General features: G+C 47.5%; 1 protein-coding gene across 2 annotated transcripts in view; it reads right to left on the bottom strand.

The window, feature by feature from the left end:
* The window catches only part of GAB2 (GRB2 associated binding protein 2), a 92,023-nt gene that overhangs the window by 30,441 nt on the left and 40,878 nt on the right, over nt 1-20,704 (bottom strand). For both annotated transcript variants that reach the window (XR_003533314.1, XM_027677572.1), the window contains exon 2: nt 8,261-8,561. Coding sequence is in view for 1 of the 2 variants with exons in the window: in XM_027677572.1 (XP_027533373.1) it covers nt 8,261-8,561 (301 nt within the window). In the remaining variant the exon portion in view is untranslated. The remainder of the gene's footprint in view (nt 1-8,260; nt 8,562-20,704) is intronic.

The following is a 20,704-nucleotide window of genomic DNA, read 5'->3' as shown; positions in this document are numbered from 1 at the left end:
TCCTCCCAGCTGGCTGTCACCCAAAAATGCCTCCCTTAACTCTCCCTCCTTCCCTCAGTTTTGCTCAGACAGTGCTGCTTCGCCGGTCACTTTGCTCCAAGCCCATCAGCTGTTTTTGTTTCCGAGGGCTTTGCATGGTTTTGCTTTTTGATGCGATGCTGATACCATCTGCCATGCTCATTTTTCCACGGTCAGTAAGTCACCCTAAAAATTCCTCTGCGCCCATTAAACTAACAGAGCCGACCTGACACGCACAGGACTCATGGCGATAAAAGCCAATTATAAAAAAAAGAATTATTTTAAATGTGTTTCTGATTCTGGGTACCTGGCCAGGAGACAGCCCTAGCCAGGGCTGAGACGTGAATGCAGCTTGTCAATGTCTGCTAGGAAACCTGTGCTGGAAAGGCTGGGCAATGCTTTTAGCTCTAAAAAAACCTCAAACCTCTTGAACTTCACATTTCTTCCTCCTCTCCCAGCTCAAATCCCAGCCCCAGCTCAGCTAACCCAGTGGGACTTCGGCCAGGAAAGGCCAGGATTTTCCCCAAAGGCCCCAGTCCTCCTGCTCCATATTTATCTTCAGAAGAGGCCAGTTGGACACCCTTGTGCTGGGAGCCAGCTGGGAAACAGTCAAGAAGAACTAGCGTATTTGGCTGTTGGTCCTTTTTGAAAGCTGAGCATAAATTTTCCTTTTTGCTGTTTGATGGTTTTATTATTTGCAGTGAGATAAGAGCATTTTTTGCCTATAAACCCGGTGCTCCCATGAACAGCCATATCCTCTGCCAATTCCCATCAATGCTGGGTATGGTCAAAGGAGGCTCAACTAACACTTATCTCCCAATAGACTCTCTGGGATGGCAGAGTTATGGGTTTGCAAACACAAGGCTGACATATCTTCTGGCTTTTTTTCAGTCTCACCTCTTCAAAATGTCCACAGTCACAATAAAAACATCTAAATAAGCAAATCCTAAAAATTCCTAAATTTCCAAAACCCAAACCGTGAAGAAAATCTTGATCCTAGCATTGAAAACCTCTGAGATTTGATTATGTCAGATACCCTGAAACCAGAAGCTTGGCTTTCTAATCATATAGATACCTTAAGACCTTTTCCCTTGCTAAAACCCTCTGCACCCTTGCCTAAGTCCTTTTCTTGGCACCTATATGGGCAGGAAACCTGATGTTGGCATTTAGAACAATGACCATCAGAGCACTGCAGTGTTGACTCTGATCTTGCAATGTTTCTGGTAACACAGTATGATGGAGAGCAGAGTACAGCAAGAAGAATGAGGTATGGCAGAATAGTAGGGGTTGATCCTCATCTGGTGTAAGTGAAATGATGACAAATGACACGATTTGAAGATCCAGATATCTCAAAGGTCTTGACAGCAATCCTGAGATAGGTGGGATTTGTCTCAGCAGAGTTTTCGGAGTCTAGAAAGTGGACATGTAAACTCATCAGTCCGAGTTTCCTGGAGAGCGAAAGGAAAGAAATGGGTACTTTCAGGGTGCAAATGATTTGCCTCATTTTAGACATATTTTTCCACCTTCTCCCTAAAAGTGGACAGATTATAACCACCCACACATGTCTCAGTGGCATCAGTTCCCTCTCCAAACTACCAAGGGAATCACAGCAAGGAGACCCTGACCAGCTGGTAGAGCTCAACAAGGATCTCTCCCTGTTTCTGTCTTCTAGGAAGCAAATTCCAGGTTGTCAGTGGTGCTTTGCTCTTCAGCAGACTCATCAGTACCTGAACTAGCTCATCTCCAAAGGGAGTGAGGGGAAAAAAAAAAAAAAGTCAGCAGGCACTTAACTGCTCTCAAGCTGCTCCTTTGTGCCAATACCACTCCATCTCCGGTATTGTTTACACTGAAATAAAAGCTGAACAGTGTCAGATCTTAAAATAACTTGCTGTTTGTGGAGCAGGAAAGCCAGGGTCAGAGAAGTTTGGAACAAATTTAAAGCGGCAGGATGGCTAAGGGATGAACTGGGACTTGGGCAAGAAGGCATTTGTACGCACCTGAAGTTCAACCATGAGCCCAGTGCAAAGTGAGTTGGAGTCACCAAGTCTCCCCCATCCATTCCACCAAGGATCAGTCAAGCCTAGGGCTGAGATGTGACATCTGCATTTGTCCTCCCACAGTGAATCTGCAGCCACAGCTGCTTCCCTTGTTAGGAACACTCAGAACACAGTAGAAAAGGATGAGGGGAAGTTGATCCAAATGCCCTTAGGTGTGCAAGCAGTGGGTCTAGACATGACATACGGTGTTTTAAAAGAGGAAGTGCCATGACACTGAGTGCAGAAAATATTGACGGGAACACTGAGGAAAAGGCTACACCTATATGTATGGTGGGACACTGGGTGAGAGTAAAGGGCTCAAGGACTCCACACTTCTGTCCCAACACAGGCTGCCTGCAAGTCCCGAATGGGGCCAGAAACATTAGATCTTTATGTAGGTGAACAAGACATGGGAAGGTGGGATACATGAAGAGAATCCAACCAGATATGACCCATCCATCCCATGGGTCAAGCGCAACTCAACCGTAATCTTGCTCATTGCTTGTTGTGAAGTGTTGTACTGTCTTCTGGGGGACAGACTGGTCTGAAAGTGAGCTGATATGAAGTATAACCCCTACCAGAGCTTAAAGATGGAGTCAAGACCAATTGACTTATGTCAACAGAAGCTGAAGAGTCAAGTAGGACAAGGAGGAATGGCTTTAAACTGACAGAGGTTTAAGTTAGATATCAGGAAGAAATTCTTTCCCGTGAGGGTGGTGAGGCACTGACACAGGTTACCCAGAGAAGCTGTGGTTGCCCCATCCCTGGGAGTGTTCAAGGCCAGGTTGGATGGGGCTTTGAGCAAGCTGGTCTAATGGAAGGTGTCCCTGCCCATGGCAGGTAGGTGGAACTAGATGATCTTTAAGGTCCCCTCCAATACAAACCATTCTATGATTATGTGAAGTCCTGGCCCAGCTTGGCTCCACAAGGGGCTGCCTGCTTAGTTGCCCTTAGGGGGCAGTGCTGCCTGAAGACACTGAAACAAAGCGCAAAAGGGCCTGGGTGCTGTCATGGACACAAGGACACCCCCACATATGCCTCCTTGCCCCTATTAATCATCCGACATTCATCAGCCTCTGCACACTCCCTGGCAGGGCGCTGGACTTGTAACTCCTCCAGAGCACAAGCGGGGAAGGAAGGAGGCGTGTGCTGTACACAATAGCAAGGAAGTACCTGGTCTTGTGGCAGTCAGTAGTGTTTCCCCTATGCTTCAGTTCTGTCTGGCCATGGGAGAGGCACGGGTGGCAGGAATGCAGGAGCTGTCACCTTGCATGAGCTTCCTGGTGCCCTGCTCTTGCATTCAGGGATGGGGAACACTGGTGATTCAGGCATGTTTGGGAGAGGTGGGTGGTATACGATGTTCAAACCTGGTTTTACTCTAGTCTTGCTGCCTGTAGCCTCTTCATTCAGTTCTGAACAGCTCCTGTTCTCCCAACAAGCCTTCAGTGTTGTTTTCTTCTCCAGTCCACCCTGAGCTCCCTTTGCTGGGCAAAGACCCAGGCAATCCCAGCTGCACGGAATTGATGGGGCTGGAGGCATCACTGGACTGATGCTGCGATAAACTTGTTTTTGGGAGAGAAGTGAGAAGGGAGCAAGGGCAGCCAAATGGGCTCATAACACAGACTTGCAGGCAGCAGGTTGGGGAGAAACCAGCCAGCAACTCACATGGGACCCCCAGCCAAAGCAAGTCAAATGGGTACTAAAGTAATAAATTTGCTCTCATTGGCTGGAAGGGGGCAACTGGTGGAGGGTCTGGGGCAGCATCAAGACAAAGAGACCCACAGGGGAGACCACGCATGTGAGGCATAGATCTCACCAATGTGAGCAGAAAGTGGCTGGTACCCAGAGGTCAATCCATTAAACGCTGCTAGAATGAGCATGTCTGAGTTGAAAGAGGAAGAAGAGACACTCAGATCTCCATTAAACTTTAATGCTCAGCCCTGACTTGCATTCAGCGAGACAGTAAAAGCCTTAGGATTGCTGGGGATTGATCCCAGTCACAATGCAAAATACCAATGCTGAGCCTTGGAGATGGCGCAAGGAGTGAGCCAGAGCCCAGGACAGCCCTGGAGCAGCTCCCTTGCAGAAAGCAGAGATAAATAAAAGAAATTAAGTCACAGATAAAAAAAAAAAAGAAGACAACATGCCTGCCCTGGGTGGGAGAGGCCACTGCTGCCAGACACAACCCATCAGGGCAGGAGCCCAGTGCCATCCTTTTCCCACGCCTTCCTCAACCTCTCTGAGTGCTTTCAGCTCAGAGCAAGGACATCTACTTACCCACAAATATTCCCTTCCCTGGTTCCACGCCTGGGTTAAACCTCTAGCACAGGGGCATTAATGCAGTGCATGAATAAACTTTTAAACTCTCGTGGGTGTTTGCTCAGTACCCGTGAATCCAAGCCCCTGAAAGAGCCCTTTCTTCATGGAGGAGATGGAAGAGGAGCTCCAGGGAGGTGCTGAGGGTGGCACATTAAATTGGCATAAAGTTATTGACTCCTCCAAAATAACTAATCCGTGCACAAGACTTCTGCAAGGACATGCTCACTGCAGAGTCACTTACTGGTTCACAAGAAATGAAATTACAGGCTGTTGTAGCTGTGTCTCTGTCATGTTGGAGATGGGACAAGGAGGAGTTTTGGTTGAAGCAGCAGCTCTGGAAAGGGTTAATGGCACGAGATATGTTTAGTGGGATTTGGTATTTTTTTTAACTTCAACAAACAAAGCATATGAGAAAATACAGTTCACAGCTGAGTCCTGGCTGTCTGCCCACTAGGGCAAGGAAAATGCAGATGGTTTGAAATACCCACATGCCTGCCTTTCTCATGTAGCCTGTGGCTCAGGGTCCCCAGCAGGTCTCCCCCACATTGTATTTGAATAATCAAGGTGGCAGCAGTGCAAACTGCAGTGTAAAAGCAGCACTGAGACAGGAGAAACTTTCCTTGAGCACCATCGACTTCCTCAGACACACAGATGAGCCAGGATGCTGTGAGGCTCCCCTTGTTCAAAAATAGTAATTAGCTCTCAAAGTAAATAGGTGTTAACAGCAACAAAGAGCTTTGCCACAGTCTGGGTAAACACTTCAGAATCAATTTAATTTCCCTTCTCCTGGCAGATGTAATCTGCAATTATTTTCAGGTTGGGGGAACAAAGCCACTTGGGCTGCTCCTTGGGACAGCCTGCAGGACCCACCACTTCACTGACATTCAGGCCCCTGAGGCTGAAACGAGCTTCCTTCCACCAAACCAGATGTGTAACCCAGCCAGTGATCAGCAAAGCCAGCAGTGAACCATAGCATGACATTAAACTGCCCTAAAGTCCAGCTTATTTCTTAATCCTGAGAGTCCCCCAGTCTAGACAGGACATGAAGGACTAACACAAAAACTAAGCAACAGAATATTTACACTCTCCCATCAAGCTGCAAACAGAAAGAAGCATCAAAGGGTGTTTAGCCTTTTAATCACTTTGCCTTTTGGGAGCATGGGCAGCACCCAAGCATGGTCCCACACATGTGCAGAGGGTTTGCAGCTAGTTTGTATCACTGCATGCAGCTGCATCCAGGTTGTCCATTTGCTTACTAAATTGTGCTAAAAAGCAACTGAAAACCTGTCTTTTCCCTACCATTACGGGGAGCTGGTGAAACATGCTTTTACCCAAACTGCCCCAAAAGCTAATGAGTTTGTCCTCCATCACCACTGCGTTAAAATCAAACTAGTGATCATGGCTGGAACTCAGTTGATGCAGGGTGTCCTTCTGCGGAGGAGGTAATTCTGCATGTGATGGCAGCTGTAGTAAATGCGTTTGCCAGTGATGGAGAATTTACCTGGCTGGGATGTGAATACAATCCAGCTGGGAACAGTCTGGCTGCGTGGCCAGACCCAGGAAGGCTTTTGGGTCAGTATAGCAGTCACACACCCAGGAACAAGTACAACCAGAAAAATGTGCACAGTGACTTCCCCAGCAGTTTCTGATCTCGTTCTGCCATGCTGACTGTCTGCTGGGAGAGGGATGTTTAGTTAATTAATTGCTACAATTAGCATGGAGCTATTCCTGCCCATGATGGTTACCTTTTCCTCCCCTTTTTGGTTCCTCCAATTACTGACTTATTCATTCTCCAAGGCAGAGGCCACAAGGCACAGAGAGACCTGAGGATGAAGGGATGAAGGTCGAAGAACGAAATGCCAAGTGTCCCAAGATCTATTTCTACCCAGGAACTGTCTTAATCTCATGCAAACCTCTGATCCTCACCTACCCATAAACCTAAGACTTCAAGGAGGTGATGAAGAGAGAACACAGCAGTTACAAACATTGCTACAGCTGTTTTATTTCTCTCTCCGGCTGACCCATCATGAAGGACGGGTGATGGGCTTATACATGCCAAGATGGACAAGATTCCCAACACCCATCCCACTCCAACGATCCCTCAACTTCTCCAGCCAGCCTTGGGCCATGGGTCCTTCAAATGAACATTATCTACTTTGGGAAATTGATGATTTATTTGCCATTACTTAGCAGGGACGGTGAAGAAAAGGTGAGCATGGGGTCACCCATGCAACAGCCAAAGCGAAGCACAAACTCTGAATAATTCATGATCCCTCTTTGCTGCAGCATCTGGACACATCTGCTGCATTCGCCCCTGTAGGCTTTTTCTTGACTTACTCAGAAAATCACGCTTTGGCAGCTGGGTACTGTTTCAAGTGGGTACTTTCCCTGAAGCATTAACGAGCTGTGATTTTGTTACAAATAGGGATTTTTGTTCCTCTTTTGCTGATGTCACTCGATGATCCTGTAGGGAATAGTGCTCAGATCTCTGCAGCCTGACGATCCCTGTGTGCCCTTTGGGACAGATGTACTTGCAAGCAGGAGATTGTTTTTCCTTTTGCTGCCCAGATTTATATTTCACTGAAGTCCTGTATCGATCCTGCTGCCGCTGGGCTAAAAGCTCGTTTTACTAAATGAGAAGAAAAACAGTTCCCCCAGCTGAACTCACGCAAAATGGAAAATCCTGCAACAAAACAGCTCTTAAAAAGGGGGCCTGAACAATTTTGCTGAACCTTGAGGGCTGTGCTGCTGATATTGGAACGGTATGTAATTTATTTAGCCTGACCTTTCCCTAAAAGACCGGGCTGGCGACGTTATCAAGGATCCTTTCTACCACTTGTACACCCATTGCCAAGGTGACATCCTGTTTCATGCGTCAGCCAGTGAAGATCGCATCCGTGCTGCTGTGATGCTTTGTTTGCTGTCCTGCCTGACAAGCTCTTGGCAGGGTTTCAGCTCCCGCGGATGGCAGCTGCTCCACGAGGGACCAAAACAGATTCAAGCTGGATGTTATCACAGGGAGTTTCAGGCAGATAGAGCATGGGACTGGAGTCCCTTTGGATGAGACTGGATCATGGACGAGATGAAGCAAAGATGCCCAGAGGTGCTACCAGGTATAATGCGACTGGGAGGTGACTGCAGTACTGCACACCAGGCTCAACTCCTCATCCCATCTCCCTCAGGATTTCTATGTGCCCTCATGGTACTGGGAAAGCAGAGGAAGCTCACCTTTGCTTAATGCAGAGGCTTGCCAAAGCACAGTCGAGTTTGGATGCTGAAGCATAACCGGTAGAACAAGTCCCACCACTGCACAAAACTACGTGGGGTTTTCTTTCCCCCTCCCAGAGGGTGCTTTCCCAGAGGGTCCCAGGAAGAGACCCAGAGGGATGTAGGTGTGGGGTATATGTCTGTCCTTCACATGAAGCCTGTCAGCAGTGGAAAAAACTGCAGTGGGGAGGAAAATGGTTACCATAAAGCTTCTCCCTCCACTTCACCAAGGGATTGAAACCTCTGAATGAGGAGTATTTTTCACTGCTGGTTCCCACCACTCTCAATGGCATTTCAGTGACACATGGGGACAAAGGGTGCAGCTAAAAAAGTCTCCAAGCCCTACCAACTTCTTGTAAGAGACTCCATGGTCTACAGTTATGGGGGGTAAAAATTACTTAGGTAGCTCACAGGAGCAAAGCCAGCTCTGCTTCAGATGTCAAAGGTAGGTAAGCTTCATGGACGTTTCCCACATGCCCATCCATTTCCCACTCCAGCCCTGCCAGCCTTGTGGCAGGCTGAACTCCCCTCCCACAGGTCTGATCTGAAAGAGGAGCTGGGCACCATTAGGAGGACAGGCCAGAAGATGCTCTTGGCCATGGACATGGCTCTCATTGTACCTGTGTTCTCCTCGGACTGGTTGAAGCCACAGATCTGACAGATGCTGCGAACCCATTTGTTCATGTCATCCTCAGTCTCAGCCACCAGGTAGAAGGTCCTGTCACTTGTCTTGATGTCAAAGATGTAGCTGTCTTGCAGTTCCTTCTTGTTGAAGGTCAAGCCCGCGTCCACTTGCTCGCAGAAATTGAGGTTGATCACACGCAAAGGTTTCTTGGAGTGGTCATTTTTGTAGTACTCCAGGACATCGGGGTCGCCACTCATCCGACCACTGCGCAGGACGAACCAGCGTTTCTTCCATGCCTGAAACCAAGAAAAGAGGAAGCATGAATCCCATCACTGAAATCCGTGAGAGCGAAAAACCACTACTAGGCACAGGGTGACACAGAGGGACATGACACTTCTCCACCATGGGATGCTCTGGGATGCTGCTCAGGACATCCCTGCAAGAGGTGCATATACTCAGCTCAGTTCTTCATTTCAACACTAAAATCCCACTGGTTATCCAGGAGAATTAAATACTGAAATAGTATTGTAGCATAAGATGACCCCGAAAAGGCTCAGAGTCTTGAGGCTCAGAGCAACCTTGCTCCTACCCTACAGCCCAGCCACGCTCCCAGACCCAAATACCCTTCTCTCCTTGATGTGAGATAATCTGTGGCGTGGCATTACCAGCCATGGCAGTGCCAAAATGCCTTTCAGCAGCTTGGAGTTGTTCAGCACTTTGGACATAGCACCCTTGGTGTTCCGACCTTCAGAGAAACTCCTGAGAGTATCATAGCATGTGTCTGCAGATACCAACCATGCCAATCCCATCTCTGTTTAAATGCCAGGATAGAAAGACTAATAAAACCAATAGGGAACTGGTTTATTTTTTTAAATATCAGAAATAATGCCAGGGAGGCCCATGGAGAATCCAAGCTTCATTTGTTTTTCAGCATCCTTGGCTCCCTGGTACGTAGGTAACTCCTTAGCAAAGGAAAAGGTTATCATTGATTCTTCCAAGCACTGCTGACGGCAGCCCCTGGCCAAACCACTCATGGAATGGACTCAGGGGGTTACGGAGTTTGAAGCAAATCAGTAAAATAAATGTCAGCCATCAGTCCTGGCCCTGAGAGCTGCGGCCCTACTGCTCTCCCTATGCCAAATGCAGCTGGGAGCCCACAGGAGGGGGAATAACCACAATGATAATGTGCTAAATGCTAAATCACATGGAAAACTGTGTGGTGTAACTCCCCATCCTATGGGATGGACAGTGGGTTTTTCTGGGGTGTCCTCCGCATGAGGATCGTGGCACCTATGTGAGGGACGCATGGGTTGAGGGACCACCTCGAGCTGCTCTCCATTGCAAGAGGTCTGCTGCCTTGCAGAGGCCTCAGGTCCCAGGGCCCATGGAAGGGAAGGACTACATCTAAGCGTGGTCCTAAAAACAGTTTGTTCAGGATGTCTTTGAAGGCAGTGAGGGCTTGAGAAGTGCATGTGGATGAGTGGGGCGATGTGGATTATTACCAGCGCTCCTGCATTACCTGACACACACCTTGGTTTTTACCAAAGGATGCCAAGGGAGGAGAATGTGATCCCCACCATCCCGCCCTGGTTGTGGACCTTTTTTTTTTCTAATGAGATTTACCTCATTTATATTTTTATATATGTAACCAGTTTTGGAATTCATATGATTATAAGAGGTTGGGTGATGGGGAAGCACATGATGTCCCTAAGAAGGAGAACCAAAAGCCACAAACATCTTTAATACCCAAGAGAGGCAGCAGGGTGAGTGGTGTGCTAGGTCCTCCATGATGCTCCCCGGGTGCTGACCACAGCCCTGTAAGGCTTTGCATATTGGTGAGGGACATGTGCTAGAACTCAGCCAGCCAGCTCCACAATTTTGGAGAATTTTGTGGCTGTAATAAGAGTAAGAAACGCCTGCAACATTTTCCCTGAACAGTCTGATTCACACCATCCTTCTCAAAGGCTCAAAAATAGCTTTTGGTGGTGTCTTTTAGATTTGTAACCAAATTAGTTTTGCACTAATTCTCAAACCAGGTCCTGGTGCCAGGAAAGCAACTTCAGTGCAATCTTCTAAAGGCAGCGAAGCAGTAAATTGCTTAGCAGGAGGACGCGCAAGGCTGGCAGATTTTAGTTTAATCTAGGAGACAGTCACCCACTTCTCATCAAAATGGCTGCTTTTAGATGAAAAAATAGACACACAGTGGAGCTGTGTCCATCAGGGAGGGAAAAAAACAATTTCACCAGGCAGCAGCAATAACTTGCTAGTCTATCTCTCAAAATGGATCACCCAAATCCTTGCAAAACAAACTCATGAACATTTTTTTCTAGTTGTAGGTGGAAAATGTCCCATTAGCTTCTTCCTGTTAGCACTGAGTTATTTCTTTGCAGCCACTTAGCAAGACTAAGATATGGGCATACATCAGTGAAAGAAGATGCAGTTGTGCTACCACATGAACCATCACCTGAATGAAGACACATCCAACACCAGTTCTAGCTGCTTAGCTTGTTGCTTTCCAACCATTTGGAATGCAATCTTACAGCATCCCTTCATGGTTGAGACATTGCATTAAAAAAACCACAAAGTACAGAAACCAGACTCCAGAATTTAGAGTTCTCATGGAAAAATAGGAGGAAATGCTGCAAGCAAGGCAAATGATGCTAGCACAGCTTCTCTTTTAATCACTAATGTGAGAGCCACAAGTTCTCCAATTCTCTTTGGTCTGTCTGGTAGCAATGAAAAGCCCCACACAGTCAACATTTGGCAGAGAAAACAGTATAACACACACAGGCTGGTGGTATTGAATAAGTTCTAACATAGGCTGGATGAGAAAGAACGGGTCTTGCCAGCACAAAATTTCTTGGGAAGCTTCAGGAGCTGGAGTATCATCGGAGGATGCGACCACTGGACAGGGCAGCACCCCATCAGCCTGCGATAACCACTCAGTCCACCTCTGCATGGTGCCCTCCTGATGATAAAGAGTCACTGGTGTTCTAAAACAGCTTCTGACCCAGAAAAACAGCTCATGGCAGCAGCCTCTGGAGTGCCTGTCCTGGACAGGTGGCTGCAGGCAGCACTGCTGGAGGCATCTTCCACCACACTTCCCTGCAGCAAGACCAGCCGTTCCTGCCTCCTAAGATCAGCTTCTGAGCCAGAGGAATAAGCACTGATCGCTAGAAGAGAAAAGAAGTAAAGAATAAAGAAATAGCCAGGAACCTCCTTATTTTTATAGAGATATTCCCCATTTCTTTGAATTTTTGAGCATTGAGCTCAGCAAGCATATTTTATTTCTTCCCTATGGATTTGCTATGTCTTCATTAGAAACAGGGCTCAGCTTGCCTATTTACCCATTAAAAGCTATCAATACCATCCAAATTTTCCACATTTAAGCTTCCCTAGCATATCACCTTCCTGCAAGAGGGTGATTTAAGGGTCTACTGATCACCACCTATGACAGCAGTAAGCTGTATGTGATCCATATGTGCACAGCAATCTCAGACAATGCCAAACCAGAGGAGGATGCGACTCCATGTGAACGCATACGCTCTTTCCAAGATCATCATCTCCTGGCATGGGGCTGTGATGACCAACATGCACTTCCTCCTCCACTTGAATTTTCCTTCTCTCCTTACTTCTATTTCTTCATAGCTCTTCTGCAGCCCCTGTTGCCATCAGTCCACTCCTGCCAAAACAGTGTGCCTCACCAACACGTGGTGTGAGCCAAGGGCTGTGTTTGTTTAACAGCTTTACAATGCAGAGTGGCCAACAGCTTAAGAGCCATAAAATGGTGCCTTTGCAGCACAAACTTCCAGCTGTGCGGTCCTTTGACTGCATCAGGTTCCTTCACAGTTCAATTACAGCTGCCAAAGGCCCTTAGTATCACTGAGAAATATTTTGACACTTGGCAAGTATTTCTTTTAAAGACTTGTTTGTTAAAAAAAATGCCCATGTCCATCCATCATGCTCCCATTGCAATATGAATCCTCCTTGGGTACTGAGAACTGTAACTGCTGCTTGATTGCTTTCCACCTCAACAGTGCTGTGGCAAGTTAAAGTTTACAAAACTGACCCCTTTCCAGCTGGATGCTACTTGGAGCTGGTTGTTTTATGGAGAGTTGGGTTGGCAGAGATGAAGTTGTGCTTCTGGTTCATTGGCTGAGTGTGCTTGGCAGGGATGCTCTGGGGGGCTCAGGCAGTGGTTGGGACCCTTCCTGTCCCTTCTGCTGTGTAAGGAGGTGGCTGCTCTTGAGCAACTGAGATACCACCACACCATACCATACCACACCAAACCACACCACACACCATACCATACCATAGCATGCCATACCATCTTCCTACTGCCACCATACTATTTTCCTACCACTCCTTGAATGAGGTCCCTCATGTCCCCTGTGGCTGTCCTGATGACACAATGCTGTGACAAAGCTGGTGGCCTCAGGGCAGGGGTCTCAAACTGTCCCTTGTCAGAGAATCTGGGGCCTCCAAGGACCCAAATGCAATTAAGGCAGGCCAAACAGAGGCTTTATTAACTATGATTATAGTGAGAGGACATTTGGACAGCATCTTCCCTTCTGCTTCCCTGTTCTCTGCAAAGTGATTGCAGATATCCAGCCTACATGTTGTTTCCGAAAAAAAGGAAGTGAGGAAAATTGTAATTTCAATGTTAGTAAAGCCAGGTATCCATCCCCGAGGAGCTTGCCAAGTCCCACAATCCTAAGAAGGAATCAAATAGTGACAATATGGAGAGATGGCTCTTGGTGGGGCCTATAGGAGTGGTCCACGCAGTATTATTTTAGCTCTGAAGTGAGGAGTTGGAAACAGTCAGAGACTGTTAGCTTTGAGTTGAAAGGTATGTTCTTACAATTAGGATAAACTCCTATATTTCAGATCTCTCAAATGTGAAATATTAATAATTTTACCAATGCACCCTTATAGCATATGTAAGGAGAAGAGAAATATATATTTCCCAGGAAATCTCTCTGCCTTGTTCCTTCTCTCCCTGACATCAACTTCATGCCCACCAGCACTGCACACTACTAGTGTGAAATAAACCTTCCAAAATCCGATCTGACACAAATCACAGGGTCTAATCCAGGCTGGCAGGCAGGATGAGTGACCTAGCCATGACACCAGGCAAATTTCTCACACTGGGATGAAGCCACGGACTGAGCGATTCAAGGAGGAAACCCCATGACAGGGCAAGCAGGTGCTTGTGCCCCAGATTTGCTCAGAGCCAGAGAAGCTCTAGGTAGTGCAGGATGGCTCCTGTGGCCCTGTGGCCACCAGCTGCTGGCGGGGATCCACAGAAAGCCAAGACTCTGTCCCAGCCAACACCCCCCCAGTTTTCACTCTGCAGTGCAGAGTGGTCTTGCACCCCATCAAGCACATTCGCCCTGTGGCTCCTGGCACATCTGGTGTGGCAGAGGAGTTTACGCTTCAGGAGCATGTGAGAAGGACTGCAGTGCCTGGAAAGGTCTCACTGTTCTTCCCAGTCACTGTGTCCCCTTGATGCCCTCTCCAGTCTGCTACCACTTTAGATATCTTGGCAAGATAACCCCTGGGAAAGGGAGACAGACATAATGGGGGTATGCTGAGAGCATGTTTTGGGGTGGCTTGGGCCATTCAGTGGTGTTACTGTTTTTGCCATGTGCAACAATTACACTGACAGTAGCTGTTGGACTGTGTTACCCAGCACTGGAGCTGATCCTGCCCTAGCAAACCCATCCCCACAGTCCTGTAGAAGGAACATGATCCCCTATTGTGGCTGGTGCTACCAGCATCAGTGAGTGAAGCCCCACACAGGAGGATTGTAGAGTAACCTATTGGTGACCTGTATAATAATGTTGTCTTCCTCTGTGTCCCTGGGGGCTTTTTATCTCGTCTGATGGACAGAAGGATGTTGGTTTTATTATTCATGCAAGAACACCTCTCCCCTCCCTGTCTTAGCGCTAACTCAAAGGAAATGCGACTTGGAAGTAGATTTGTAAGCAACAAGGAAGCCTCCTCTGTCTACTCAGGTAACAGTTCTGCTGGCTGATTGCTGTCACACAGCCCCTATGTCCCCAAGCCCAAGAACAAGCAGGAGCTCCCTGAGACCCACTCCTGCCCTTTCAGATCCCCCACATTGTTCTCTAAGCACCTTCTCCTTGCCCGCTGCCTGCTCACAGCACCTTTCCACACGGTGCTGGGAACAGAGAGGTCCCAACCCCACTCCTCGCACCCTTCAAAGGAATGGAGACTGTTCCCTGCTAATCACATGCCTGCTGTGGCCGAGTTCACAGCGAGTTCATTAGCAGCATCGCTTTGGAGGAGGCTTGATTGGCAGCGTTAATAACGTCGCACTGCAATGGCAAGACCCCGCAGGGCACAGGAAACCTTGCTGGGTTACAAAGAGGCTCTTCCTTGTTGAGGGATTGAGGGAAGGTGATGCAAAGAAAAAAAAACCCAACCCAGTGTGTATCTCAGGCTGTCAAACTGACCTCCCCTCCTGGTATTTTTTTTCCCAGTGTTGGAGGTGTAATTAGGCTTCAGAGCACACGCTGAATCGCTATGTGTGAAATCCACCCAAGGGCAGCATGTCCTGCACCGAGCATCACTCACGGCTGGGTGAGATGGGGTTTTAAGGAGGTGAGGCACAAACACAGACTAAAACCTATTTGCAAGATCATTTAAAAACCTACAAGCTTCAAAAACAGCTCCTGCCACCAGAGATGTTTGCTTACCAGGGAAGGAAGGGTTTGGGACGGATTGGAGCTAAAGGTACACTGGTGTGAGCTGGAGGACCTGCTCCCCACCTCCACCCTCTGTGAACGCAATGGGCGACACAGCAGTGACATAATGTGGAAAACATTTCCCTTTATATTTATTTTACGGGAGCTCTCTGGTTGGAAAGATTTCAGTAGCTCTGTGCTGCATGATCAATCTTAGGAAAATAAAGATTTCTCTCTGGGATGCGAGGGCACTGACAGCACTTCTGATGGGACTTAGGAGCGCCTGATTAAGGATGGGAAAAACAAAATACCAAATAGTGAGGTTGTACTTACATCACCAGACAAACTGTGACTGTCTGAGAAAGAGGAACACAGGGGAAACCCTGGGGAGGGCCAGGAGTGCTCCTGTCTGGAGGGTGTAGAAAGGACGGAGCCAAACTCTACTGGGAGAAGCATGGGGACAGTATGAGAGGCAATGGGAAAGTTTCACTAAATGCAAGGAAAAGGCTTCAAAGTGAGAGGTAGGACAAAAAAAAAATCCAGATGAGGTGATATCCATCCTTGGATATATTCAGAACCTGCCTGGACAAGACCAGGAGTGATGTGATTTACCTCCAGAGTTGGCCCTAATTTCAAGCTGGCTCTGCCTTGAGAGCGAGGTTGGTTTGGAGATCTCCAAAGGTCTCTTCTGACTTGTTATCTCCAAGTCTAAATTACTTTTCCATAATTAGGTCCAGTTCCTAGTAAACTTGTCATATGGAGACCTGATGAGACCGCTCAGACCCTAAGTCCTGATGTGGGACCAGCACAACCACTCGTTGCACATCCATCTGCAGCATTTAGCATCAGAAAGGGCAGCACTGGCATTTTTCAACTCTCATTGAGTAGAGCAACCTTTTCTGGATATTTCCTTCTGCTGAAAGCTGCATGGTACCTTTGCAAGTGAGAAGGTGCTGGGAAAACAAGGGGTTCACAGGACCGGCCTGGAGCCCAGCTCTTGCCTCAGGGTTAGCTGTGAATGGTCCATGCGTGGAGCCTTGAATGCATCCCTGCTGCCGTGCATGGACTTTGTTATCTGGAATTATTTCCTGCTATTCAGCCGTGTTCTGTATTCCACTCTGTTGTTCCTAGCTGAAAACTCTCCCACTGCCCTGCTGTGGCACATCCTTTGCAGGATACTGGAGCAGCACTCAAAGGAGGTACAGGCAGATGGGTGGGTGTACCTGCGTGGGGATAGATAGAGCCGGTGCCTCTCTGGGGATCTGCAGGACACCCAGAGAAAGGGTGAGATGACACCATCATTACCTCTGCCCTAAGCCCCCATCAGCCAGCCCAAGAAAAACAGCACAAGAAAAGGATCACATCCTATAAAAGCAACATTGCAGGCAATGGCCCCGGGGTCTTGACGGGATTGCAGCAAATCTCTAGTTTACTATTTAGTCTGGGTCTAGTCCAGAAAAGGAGTGCCACCAAAAGAATTTTCATCCTTGGCCTTGAGGTGCTTTGTTTTCAGCAATACTGGTCTGAAGGGTGGTTCCTATCCTGTGTATCTGCCTTGGATGCATCCTGACTCGACACTGGTGCAAGCAACAGAGTGATGGCACTGCTGTATTGCCTCACTGAGCACAAGTATGTGGTTCTGCCACATGAGTGATGAACCGAGCACAAAGCTGCACAGTCCTTGTCCCCCAGCATCTCCATTGCCAGCACAGCACCATGGGGGCTGGCTTGTACCTTGTGTCCTCTTTGAAGGCTGACAGGACATGGGGCTGCAACAACCAAACAGGATGCCCCAGCAGCCCATGATGTGATATTTTATTTATCATATATATTACAATATTACAGTTATATATATTTTACATGATGCATATTGAGACCAATGCTCTTCAAGTCTGTTTGCAAAACCCAGCTGCCACCACTGACTACACTCAACCCTGTGGAGGTGACCAAGAGCTGACCAAGTCAGCCCATGCCATGCAAGCACACCATCAGCAAGAGCAGAGTTTATTTTGCTTTTTCAACTTTGGGTTTCTGGAAGCAAAAGCAAACTGCTTGGAGATTTTTTTTCCCTCCTGAGACTCTGGTATCAGTCTCTGATAAGAGCTTTCCCGGTCATTACACAAGCAGGGCTGGACATGGGAACGCAGCATAAATAAATGACTTGGAGCACAGTATTTTGATAACTGAGTTTTTCTAGCTTTCTGGCCTGGGCAAGAGCAAAATAAATTCCACAGCAGTGTCAGCAATTTCCTCTCCCTTGCCCCTAGCTTTGGGCTACCTCGAGCTGCTACCCTCATTGCCCAGAGAAGCTGTGGCTATCTCATCCCTGGAAGTGTTCAAGGCCAGGCTGGATGGGGCTTTGACAGCCTGGTCTAGTGGAAGGTTTCCCTGCCTGTGGCAGAAGGGTTAGAACAAGATGATCTTTAAGGTCCCTTCCAACTCAAACCATTATATGATTGTATGATTCTATCAACATGGATCTGCCCAAAAAACACCCACACCATGTTGGCAGGAACCACAGTTCCCCAGACTTCCTTGGCAAACATACACCAGTCTCTGCCCACACAAAACTCATTGCTGGGATACTTCACCCAATGAGTGCCCAATGATGGGCTTCACTGGAAAAACAACACCACTGCCCATCTCCCCTCTGCCTCTTCCTGGAGGTTGTGGCTGTTCACCAACCCTGTGTCACCTTTTGCCAGCCCTCTGTGACATCCACGAAGATGTTCAAGAGAGAATAAGGTTTACTTTCACCAGGCTTGGGCTTGGTTGAGAGATATTTTCCAGGCAGGGCATTGCATTTTGGGGTTTCTTTTGTCCCACATCCATGAGCATCCATGGTACCCTAGAGGGAGATGGGGAAGGGGCTGCTATATTCCCTACCAATGAGCCCTTTCCAAATCCTGAACACTGCTTGTGTTTCAAAGCAAAGCTGATTTAAAGCAGCACTTTTGAACAAAGAAAAGAATCTGAAAAAGCCAATTTAAGGCTTAGTTTTAATCATTTGGAGATAGGCACCCATGTCAGCTCTAGCAGTTGAATCCCATAATTAAACTACTCTGCCCTCAATCTCTCAGGTGAAGGCAGATAGAAATACAGATGGACATAGAACTGGATATCAGGAATGAGAAGTATGTCAGAATGCTTTCCCCTTCCCTTGACATGTCACCTCCTTTGCTTAAAGGCTGCAGAAAAAGGTCCCTTAAAAAGTGATACTGAATGTCTTCTGAGCTTAATAGAACCTATGCACAGCAAAAATCACCATCCCATTTGGTTTGCTATGATAAGCTGGAGATACTGTGGGGCTGAAGACGATAGTAAGAATGTTTCTCCGGTCATCTAAAGGACTCTGGCTAGTAGCAGGATATTTGGGATTGGCTTGCCTTTCCAGAGATGATTCCTAATTTTAGAAAAGCTCCAAGGCTTGTTAATTTTTAGCCACTTTAATGAGTTGTCTCATCATCTGTAACCATCTCCAGCTCGATTAACCTCTGCAGGGGGAGAAATGGGCCTGATTTGGCTCACGTTGAACTCACAGTCTGCTAGACAACCCTTTGCACCTCCTCATGGTAGCTGGCTGGGTGACAAGGCCAAAGCCAGCATCACATTGCTGGCACAAAGACGGCAACAAGGAAGATGAAATGTCTGTAATGGTTTCTCTGCAAGGAACTAATAAGTGAGACGGGACTCCTCATTCTGGAAAAGCGTCAGGATAGGAGAGATGCTGAGGAAACCCTCAGTGGCAGGGAGAGGGTGGTGGAGATGACCTACTCACTCTTGCCTAATACAAGAATGACAGAGATACAGGAAGGTAACAGGAGCCAGGCTCTGGGCACACAAAAGTAGACTTTCCTCAGGCAACACAGGAATGACCTTGCTGAAGGATGCTCAGGAGGATTCAAGTTTAGCTTGGCCCCATTTGGAGACTGAACAAAGTCACGGAAGCAAAATCCCCCCCCAAGGTCAATGAGTGCCAACGTGTGTGATGATGGAGGTCTGCAATGAAAACTGTTTACAACAGGGAAAATAGGAGGAGGAGGAGAGAGTCTTCCCTAGATGCTGGTTTACTGACCACTGTGCAACATTCAACACTAGAAGGACTTGGGATTGACTCTTTATGGATGTTCAAATGTGCCATACTTGGAAAGGGCAAGGGAGGCAGCACTGACCACAACAACCTTTGTGGTAAAGCCCAACCACCACAGCTTAACATGATGCCCTGGCTTTGCTCCAGGAAACATGGGTGTTTCTATTTTGGCAAGACAGAGAGTCAGGAGGCTGTGAGGCCAAACACATTAAATGCAGGCAAAAGTGAGAAATGGAGTCAAAAGCTGCTATGAAAAAGACAGCTCCGTGGAGAGCAGCACCAATGACACTCACCTGTCCGCTGGTTTCTCATGGTTTAGCTGATTTTAGGACCTGGGGTTCATTCCTACAGCTTAAAAGGGCACTCTGATGAGTAGATTCCCTGATGCTTCATAATGTGGAAGCTCATGTGAAAGCCTTTCCTTAGTTAAAAGAGGATTTCTCTCCTCTTCCAGCTCATCCTTTTAGATGAAACTTGTAGAAACCTAATTATCTCATCCTTGTGTCAGGCCCCTCTGAAACCCGCCGAAGGATTTACTGGTTTCCAGGAGACTCTCACAGAAGGCACATGAACATCCAGACACTGCCCGAGGCTCTGCATCAGCCGTGTGGAGCTCACAGCCCTGACCACTGCTCTCCTGACAGGCACCCTGTTCAGGCAGTTTGGCTCGTGGGCTTCAGGGCAGCAGAGTACTCAGGGTACGCAGGGGGACAACCCCAAATCTGCACCACACAAGGGTGTGCTCTTCCAAAAAACTAATCAGCTTCCAGTCTAAGCATTTCTGTGACAAACATCCTTTCTGCAAAACTTTCATGTTTCTTTTCTCCCTCTTTGGCACAGGTACTGTAATATATTTTGCTGTTGTTGTACATAAGGAAAAATAAATGCACCTCATACCCCTTCATTTAGACATGAAAGGTCACTGTAGCTGTTTCTGATGCAGCCTCAACTCGCATCAGAAGCTGCTCGTGCAGTTTCTTTCCACCAAGCCCAGAAAACCCTGCATTTGGTGATTCACTGCCCCTTTCCGTAGGAACAATCTTAATTTCTTCTCCTTTGATGTTCAATTTTGCATTGGGCTGTCTTCTAACATATTTTTTTTCAAATGTGCTCTGCTTGCCAAGTGATCCAGACTGCCCTGTCTGATGAATTTGTCTTCAACATTTACCGTTTCATTACCCTTTGTGCCACTGGCAGCTTCTCCCTGCAGGAGCCATTGGATTTGCTCCACTTAGGGAAATGCTGAGACCTAGTATTAATCCCTGAAAAATGGCACAAAGAAGAGCCACATTTGTGGGTGACATCTTTCTGGGATCTGTCAGGTTTTAATTCACTTGCCATGTTCTTGGGGCTGTATGAACTGCCCTCACTACCCTATAGCTGCCTTTAAGAGACCAGGGGGCTACACCACTGGGCCAAGATTGATGCTGGGCATCGACCTATTGCTGCCTGGGGCGTCTCTTCTGTACATTTCTTCTACCTTCTAGACTTGAAATAACTCCCTTATATTAGAATTAACCTAATCCCTTTCACCCCATATCTGGAAAGATGTTGTCTTCTTTGTCCATGCTTTGGTGGAAAGAGAGGAAGACTGCTGCTTCCTGGACCTCCGCAAGCTTCCTTGCAGGAACTTTGCATA

This window comes from Neopelma chrysocephalum, unplaced genomic scaffold (genome assembly GCF_003984885.1).
Source record: "Neopelma chrysocephalum unplaced genomic scaffold, ASM398488v2 Primary Assembly neopelma1_43, whole genome shotgun sequence".
Classification (NCBI taxonomy): Eukaryota; Metazoa; Chordata; class Aves; order Passeriformes; family Pipridae; genus Neopelma; species Neopelma chrysocephalum.
This window is presented reverse-complemented; position numbering and strand designations above follow the sequence as displayed.